The sequence below is a fragment of the Megalops cyprinoides genome, chromosome 13, assembly GCF_013368585.1.
Source record: "Megalops cyprinoides isolate fMegCyp1 chromosome 13, fMegCyp1.pri, whole genome shotgun sequence".
NCBI lineage: Eukaryota > Metazoa > Chordata > Actinopteri > Elopiformes > Megalopidae > Megalops > Megalops cyprinoides.
Window position 1 is genome coordinate 8,481,945 of NC_050595.1, and position 8,590 is coordinate 8,490,534.

At 40.9% G+C, this 8,590-nt stretch overlaps 1 protein-coding gene across 1 annotated transcript; it reads right to left on the reverse strand.

The window, feature by feature from the left end:
• Window positions 1–989: 989 nt before the first annotated feature.
• Window positions 990–6,754, reverse strand: wee1 (WEE1 G2 checkpoint kinase). Its single transcript, XM_036543767.1, has 11 exons — window positions 6,529–6,754; window positions 5,832–6,350; window positions 4,743–4,954; window positions 4,220–4,283; window positions 3,941–4,113; window positions 3,577–3,845; window positions 3,352–3,441; window positions 3,148–3,233; window positions 2,845–3,015; window positions 2,533–2,678; window positions 990–2,224 (listed from the first exon to the last, which is right to left on the reverse strand). Exons 2-11 carry the CDS (start codon window positions 6,285–6,287, stop codon window positions 2,068–2,070), a joined length of 1,824 nt encoding a protein of 607 aa, XP_036399660.1. The 5' UTR covers window positions 6,288–6,350; window positions 6,529–6,754; the 3' UTR covers window positions 990–2,067.
• Between the last annotated feature and the right edge of the window lie 1,836 nt (window positions 6,755–8,590).

Sequence of the window (8,590 nt, forward strand, 5' to 3'; positions counted from 1 at the left end):
CTGATAATTACAGTACACGACACACACACACACGCACGCACACACAAAGACTACCCACATTTACTCATACAATTTCTTTTGTGCTTTGAAAATGTTTCATGTTATCAGCACAGCGCACTTATATTGTTTACAAGTATTGTTTTTTTTCCTTGAAGGTAGCCTAACTGTAGGAGTCATAGATGTAAATTCTAGTCATTACTGAAACAAGCTGATGGCCAGAGTTTCAAAGTTAGTACTTTGGACTGCAGTGTAATCCACACATAATCAAGGTCGCCTTTGTGTCAGACCTATAGCATAAACGCAGTGAAAGATAATACTTTAATCACAAACAGAAAACGCCTAAATGTTTAACCTTGATCAGCACGGCCTTGGTAATCAGTTGTTCACCTTCTAGAGAACTATACCACCTCTGACAAGCACACAGGTATTAAAATTCCTAGCCCAAAAAAAAAGCAATTGTTGGTGAGGGAGGACAGAATCTTCAATCACACTCACAAACCATTTGCTTGTAGCAATGAGAAATCCAGTCCTATCTTTTCTCAACAATGTTCGTGGCATACCAAAGAATCCTGCGTGAATTAATTTATGAAATAATAATGAATTAACTCTGTGAATTATTTATAGTCTCAGAGTGCATCTGGGTAAAAAGTGGGATTTATTTGATCATTAAATCTTGGAAGAATTTCCAAATGCTACTTCAACCACAAAGTGCATTCTTTGTTAGTAACATCATGAGCAAGTGCTTTCATATTTCACTCAAAGCTAAATTGCATGCATCTACACAAGTTGTTGTGTCAGCCAACACACCATCATGAATGTGCATAGGTAGCTACAAAAAGTACATTCCATTTCCAGTGTTCATTCTCAAAATGTTACATGACAGAACTACTATGCTAACACTCTGCCAAGTTCCACTTGATTGGAGGCAAGGAGAAAGCACAAACTGAATGGAAAATGTTGCATTTATTAAAAGAACGTATTTACAAGCTGTAACAAAATGGTGATGCGTTCTAAAGCTGACAAGGTGACACATGGTGAGAATGAAACTACAAAATGTGACAGACGAACATACAGTATCCTTGCACCGATTGTGCAACCTATGAAGACATGCATTATTCACATAAAGAAAACCAAACGTTGCAATGGTTGATTTTAATGCTACAGTCAGGGTTGGAGAGACGGATGGAGGAAATAAACACAGTCGCATTTGTACATCCAGCTACAAACACTACGACATAACCTTCTGCATGACTGTTGTGTTACATGAAGTTATGAACAGTGTCTAAAGTCCAATCCAGTCCAAGGAAATGAGCTTTAAACATGTCCCCATTAAACACTTAATTTCTGTAAACCCATTTTCCACATAATGATAATTGTTACGTAATGAGAACTTGGGCGAACTGGTTAAAGTTAGATGACAAAATCATCCATGAATGGATAACTTTGCACTGCATTATGGTGCAAATCATCCAAAATATAACCACAATATTCACAGTCTGTATCAAGAAGCATCACTGCTTTATCAAGCACGGCATCTGAACTGAAATTTGAACCCCTCCAACCCTTGCTAGAGACAAAACATTTATAGCAGCAGATTGTATCTGGCAAGTTTGCCCATTGCCTTCAAAGTGCTCATTTTCTTACCCATCTTATCTGGTGATCCAGTTCTACATGACTTTAGGTACTTTCCAGAACATAAGGTGCAAATATTAACAGTCTTAAACCCTCACACTGAAGACAAAGCTCCAGCACATTATTCCCCTTACTTAACAAGCGAAACTGCTACTTAGAAGGAGAATCCTCAAGTGCTGGAAGGGGTGGGGGTGTGGTAAGGGAGTAATATCCCTTATCTCTGAAGAATTTTGATTGAGATTGGAAAGTTTTAGGTTTAGCTTCGATCAAAACTATGTTACAAGTACCCAGCAGTACATGCATTAAAGTCTGGCCTTGTCCGACTCCTAAACTCAACTTGTCCATCGGGTCACTCCACCAGGCTTTGAAAGGCATATAGAGTCCGTGGCTCGGCACAAATGTGGGTCCCTGCTACAGACGGGGACTGTGTCCTTTTCAGTAGATGGTCAGACTAACGGAGCGGTTCATCTTCTTGCCGATGAGCCTGGACGCTCTGCTGCTGGACTGGACGGTGGAGCGCGTCAGCACTCTGCCTGTGGACTGCACCTTCTCCTCTGCTGCCTCTTTGGCCATCTGGGCCTTCTTCAGCTCCCTAAAGAAAAAAAAAAACAAGGCAACTCTTTCAGCTTTAATGTGTCACGGGTAAACCAAGCACATTTCAATCTGCCATCCTTTGCAGCAGCAGACTATTCAGTGCTTTCCATCTTACCCAAGCCAACTCAACTTAAATCTTCCAGCCAGGTTGTTTTTTTTTTTTGCAAGAATTTTGCTTTGGAGCTTTATCTAACGCATGAGTGCTGCTACTTATAATTCCTTGTTTCATCCCTTGAACAACAAAGACATGCATTTGCAAAGACGCGCAAAGACATGCAACATGCTCTGTGGCTCCAGGGAACATACTTCTGCAGGAGGGCGTTTTTGAACTTCTCTGCGTTGAGCTCGGCACGCAGCTGCTCCGCGCTCATCCTGGAGGCCGTGAGGAGCACGGGGTGCCTGATGAGGGCCGAGGCAGACGGCCTCCGCTCCGGGTCGGGGTGGATCATCAGCTGAAATGAGGAAGGAGGGAACATTATGAGCCAGGGCCATGCACTCGAGGAGCCTACGAAGGCCTGCGCGTTTCATCTGACATCAGCGATGATTAATTCTGAACAGGTTGTGGGTGTTGTGTTGCATTTACAAAATGTACTGTTTTGAGACAAACTGGATTCTTACTTTTAGCAGACTTAGGAATTCCTGAGAGAGCACTTGGGGTATCTTGGGTAGTTTTCCTTGCCGAATTTCATGCCACTTTTCACCATTGGTAGGCATGGGTTCTGCTCCGGATGCACTAATCACTGTCAATGCCAGGGCGAAGATATCTGCTTTAGTGAGATTCCTGTAGTCCTGGAAGACAGGAGTGCTTGATTAAGAACACATACAAAGATTTAAGACAATGTTGCAAAATGTTAATTGAAAACTATGGCTTAGAAGTTTAGAATTTGTTTTATACATAAATACAAAATGAATAGTACTCACTTCCTGTAGAACCTCATTAGCCAGGAACCTGCTGTCACCCTCCTCAACTTGAGGGTTATTTACCCTTGTCACATGACCAAGATCACCTGGAAAAGATGAGGTCACCACTATAAACAACTGTGAATAGTTATAAGTATGGCTTTGGTGTAAAGGGCAATTTGTCAGCTTGCATTTAACTCAATTCAGTCAGTTTTGCATGCTCACCTATTTTGTATACAACGCTGCTAGTCAGTCCTTCATCTTCATCATACTCATCTACGCATGAGACTGCCTTTCGAGATATGAAAATGTTGCCTGAAAAAAAAAAAAAAACAAAGAAACCACAAAATGTGAATCATTTCACCAAAAGAATTGCTCAAAAAGAAATATTGAAATGATTCATATTCATAATGAGAATGGAGGAGGTTTAACTCCAAATGTGCCACTCACTTGGCTTTATGTCCATGTGGACCAGTGATGTTGAGTGGATGTACTTCAGGCCACGTGAGACCTGAAGCAGCAGATCCTTTAGCTCCAGCTCGGACAGGAAGCGCATGGTCCTGTAGTTCTCCGTTATGACATCAGAGAGCGTGCCACCATTGCAATATTCGTTCTGTATTAACATGTGGTCATCCTCCGCCCACGCAGAGTAATACCTGACCACGTGGGGGTGCTGTCCCAGCACTGCGTGGGCGTACACTTCTCTGAGAGCATTCTGCCTATTGAGAGAAACAGAAGGTAGAATTGCATTAAGCAACATTTATCATTACCATTATTATTTCTTTGACAAATGATGATTAAATATGTAACTTACTCATCTACAGAGCCAGCCAAAGGTTTCTTGGAGCGTTTGATGGCGTAGATGCAACCATCTAGCCTTTTCACGCACTTGAACACAGACCCAAACTCTCCTGATCCAATCTTCTCAAGCTCATGAAACTCTGTGGCATATCGGGACGTCATGTTGCTTTCCATCATGGTTATCCTCTGAGGATACAAAGTATATTTTAGTTTCAAACCATATCATCTTAATGCAAATGTGGTAGAAAGAATAATAAATATACAAACATACATCCATAAAATATTTATATACCTTTGGAGGAATGACTTCATCTTCAAATTCAGCATCACTTGCTTCCATATCTTCCCCACAGGAGCTGGACGAGAAAGAAACCAAGAGTTAGACACGTTCTGCCGCCGATTACTCACTAGGGGGCAGCAAAGAGAACATTGTGAGCACATGGTTAGCAAGTAACCACGTGGTTTTGGATTGCTTCCAGTTTTGCTTCTTAATCATACAGTAGTCAACTGATCAAACGACCCCAGGAGAAGTGAGTCATTACTGAGAGCTTGAGTCATAGTATGAAAGGGGCAGCAATCTTTTAAAGAGAACAACTACAACAGTTTAATGAACAAAAGTAATATTCCAGGGGAACAGGCTACCGACAGGCTTTCATTAACTTTTTTCCAGGTGACGTTTTATAACTTAAAGTCTGAATCTATTAAACATTAGTGAACGCATTATCCGATAGATTCAGATGTTCTAACTGAAAAATACTCTGTGTAGAGATGTAACCCACTTGTAATAAAAAGTAAATCAACTCTATGAAACGTACTCATTCCAATGGGATCTCTTCCTGGTGTTCCTCTGAAGGGTTGCAGACTGGATTAGCAGCGAGTCCGGTGTAAATGGGTTGATATTGATGCGGGGTGTCTGGTTCCATTTGCAGTCTGGGTTGGGCTTCCTAGTGGAATCCACATTCTTGAAGAGGGCAACTCTCCTGCTCGAAGATCCCGTGCCCACTGTCCGTGCTCTGGACAACAAACTCTGAATAAAAGAAAATAAAATAATTTAGATACAAATTTTAAAAACACAAACGGAAATTCTCAGGAATTCATGTTAGTGAATGTAAAGTAATCGTCAAAACAAAATAATTAAGAACTGTCAAATGTAAAGATGCAATTATACACTGATCCACGGAGACCGCCATAAAACAGAAATTCTGTTAAAAAAAACTGCAGTGACGCGGATAAGACCAACTGCCCAGGTACAAACAAGGGTCCATTAATCAGTGTGAACAGACAAGAACAGCGCATATTCATGCCAATTGATTAGCCAAGTAAGGAGGACAATGTGGCTACAGTTCTAAGTCGGGCATGTTGGAAAACAAGTGGGATGGGTTTTCAGTGCAAATGGAGCGAGCTAAAATGTAACATAGATATTTAAAATGTTCCCGATTATTAATGAAAGGCCTAATCTTATACAACTTTAGCAGAACAGTAGCCATCATTAACCATCTCGCTAGGTACAATTAAAAAAAAACGACATCGCTGGGCAGTAAGATTTTAAAATATATACCAATGTTGCCAACGCAATCTATACCCAAGGCATCTTAAAACTAATCAAGGACATTTAATTAGCTACATTAGCTAGTGATGGAACTTACAGTGGGGCAGTGAAAAAAAATCACAGACAATGTGCTGTTAGCTAACAGAAAAATAAAAATTAAGTTAAAGTAAAAATTTGTAAAAAGTAAAGTAGAAACTAAATATTAAGTAAGTAAAAATTTGCTACCGAGTAATCCATTGAACGTCCCAGACAATCGGGGGTTCTAAACATCTAAACTGGTTTGGTTATTAACAGAGGACAAGCGATCCTGTTTAGCTCGTCAAAACAGAAAAGTCAGTTCGCCGTTTAACGTTACCTTTGGGGTGTGTGGCGTATCAAACAGCCGGAGTTTTCTAAAAGTTTTATGCGGAGGTGTATCGGGGCAATCCGGAATAGGAGAGCTCGATCCCTCTCTGTCCTCCCGACGGTACATCTCCGGAGAAGAGCTGTCGTACGACCGGGGGCTCTTCCTCGGAGACGGGGATCCCTTGACGATAACCCGTGGCTGTTTCAAGGGGGAGGGTGATCCGAAACCCTCTTCGTCCCAGAACTCCACATCGCCATCTTCGCGTCCATTCTCCGCCGATTTCTGCCGCCGCTGCTGCAAAGGAGAGTCTATTTCGGTAAAACCCGACTCGGCTCCTGTGCTGTTGTTTCCGTCCTCTTCAACGGTCTCCTCTTCTCCATCGCTTGGTGTAAATTCTAATTTTTGCCGAACAGGGCCCATCTTTGGAGATCCACTCCCAAGCCGTCTCCGGCAACTGAAACTCATTTCCCTCAAGTCGCCAACAACTAGTTAGCTGGCTAGCAACTCCTTAAGTAGTATCGCTAAAACCTGTTTCCAAAAGATGAAAGCAATCGCAGATTAGTTTCCTATGCATCAAAATCTAGCTAGATACCTGCATTAAACACATGAACTAATTACTTAAAAATTACAAAGTGAGACAACGAAAGGAATGTGTAACGTTTGCTACTTAGCTAGCACTAGCATCACTAGCCCAAAGCCAACTTACCTCCCACACTGCGAAAATGGCTGCAACGTGACCCCTCCGGTTCACACTGTGACTTTTAACGTCCTGAAAATCGTTTCGTGTGATCACTTAAGACGAACGATGATTAAGAATAAAAACCATAAGAATTCGCCATACGAAATACACTTTTTATAAGTGTCAAGTCGTTTGTTTGTTTACTAAATCAATTTCGGGTCGCCCCAAAAAACTTCTTGTTCTGCCCACTGCGGCGCTTCCCGCGACCGTTGGTCAAATGACTCCGGCTCTCAGCCAATGGGAGGAAAAGCTGCGAGTTTGAAAGATGGGCGGGGACACCACACGGCCAGCCGCCGACTTCCCGGTCTGTGTGTACGGAGTCATACGTCATTTTGGCGCGAACGTTCCTCTGCGATCCACAGATCCAGAAAAATCTACTGTACTGAGGTGATAAACATGATTAATGATCCCTTGATCTGTAAACATGATTAGTGCACAGATCAAGGCAGATGTCTTTTACACTTTAGTCCCGATAAGTGTCTCCTAATTGACTGGTTGCAACAGCGAATCTACCTCCCTGACCCTGTACATGTATAGACATGTTCTTTGCTGTGCAACAGGTAGCTACTTCTGGAAGTCGGAACTTGCTACTTAAAAAAGTATGCAATATCGATTGTAGGACATGAATAACTTTTAACAATGAAATTAAGATTCGAGTTGCCGATAATACCATATTATAAGATAAAGCTTACTTTCTTATAGAGCTGTTTACTGCCGAACTTATGAACCTTGTTGAAAATACAAGTAACATCCTCTATTTAAAACATTACAATTTTATGAATTATAATTTTGTAGATATCCAGTGTAATTAGCTGGTTTACGCCAATAATATCATGTCGGAGCTGCTGTTAGTTTAAATTTTCGATTTTATGTGATAAAACCGTTGTATCATAAACGTTTCATTGTGTTTGTTATGATTGTCCGTATATATGCCGGATAAAGATGTTGCTTTTGGGTCATTTTTTTGATTAAAAATAATTTTGGAAATGCTACATCTCGCACGGCTTCCCACTTCACATGTCCAAAGTTTATCATGCTGTATCTTTTGTAACCATTTCTATTTAAAAAATCGCTATAGATCGCTGTAGTACAAATACTTCCCATAAATCTACTGGGGTTTCTGCAGTAGAATTAAATTTGGGTAAACATTCAGTATTCCTTAATATATGCAAAATAAGTAAGACGAAATAATAAAAACACTTTGAGGCACTGTTAAGACGCACGTGGCAATCGACAGCCAAACTGACCTCTTGTTATTAAGCAGTAGGCACGCGCCAGCTGAAAGCGGACAGTTAATTTGTTACCATCACACTAAAATGAATTACTAGGCGTCAAATAGCTTACACAACGGTGCCTCCTGAATAGGAGCCTGTGTAGATAAAATCTTTTTCTCCTGAGAGTTGTCCTGATTGTTTCTAATTGTTGAATGACACTTGCCAGGTCATTGGCGTGTCATATGCAAAAGCAGATGTATGATAGGCTGCTTGAACACATCAATAGTCAATACGTAAAAATGATGAAAAATCCTGAGAAAGTAGTAAAACAGGAGGCCTGCAAATATTCCTGGAATTTCACTTCTCCATTCCTACTTGTAATTTCTTACAATGGCAGCAGGGCGGTGTGGTGATAAGCAGCAGGGCTCATAACTGAAAGGTTGCAGGTTTGAGTCACCTGTTGTATCCTTGGGCAAGGTACTCAACCCATACTTGACTTAGTAAATATCCTGCTGTATAACTGGATAAACTTGTAATTTATGCAAGTCGCTATGAGCTAAGAGGGTCTGCTAAATGACTAAAAAAATGTACACAGGTGAACTTGCCTGAGACAACTGACAAGTGTGTACAAGTAACATGCTTTCATTGTGTTACTGAAGGGTTGAAAAGTATAACATACCAAACAACCCAAGCAGAGAATGCTAAAGATGCTTCATCATTCAAAACAAAAAAATAAGGACACACAAGGTAGATTGTACTGGTTTAATATTGCATAACCAATGCTTATCCATCATTTGTGCATAATCAAAAGGTAA

What these genes read in the sequence shown, in the direction of transcription:
- wee1 (XM_036543767.1), bottom strand. Translation starts at nt 6,287, where the DNA reads ATGAGTTTCAGTTGCCGGAGACGGCTTGGGAGTGGATCTCCAAAGATG. An exon ending in CCACATGGACATAAAGCCAA is followed by an intron (nt 3,442 to 3,576) that starts GTGAGTGGCACA and finishes TTTTTTTTTCAG; the next exon opens with GCAACATTTTCATATCTCGA. An exon ending in AATTCCTAAGTCTGCTAAAA is followed by an intron (nt 2,679 to 2,844) that starts GTAAGAATCCAG and finishes TCCTCATTTCAG; the next exon opens with CTGATGATCCACCCCGACCC.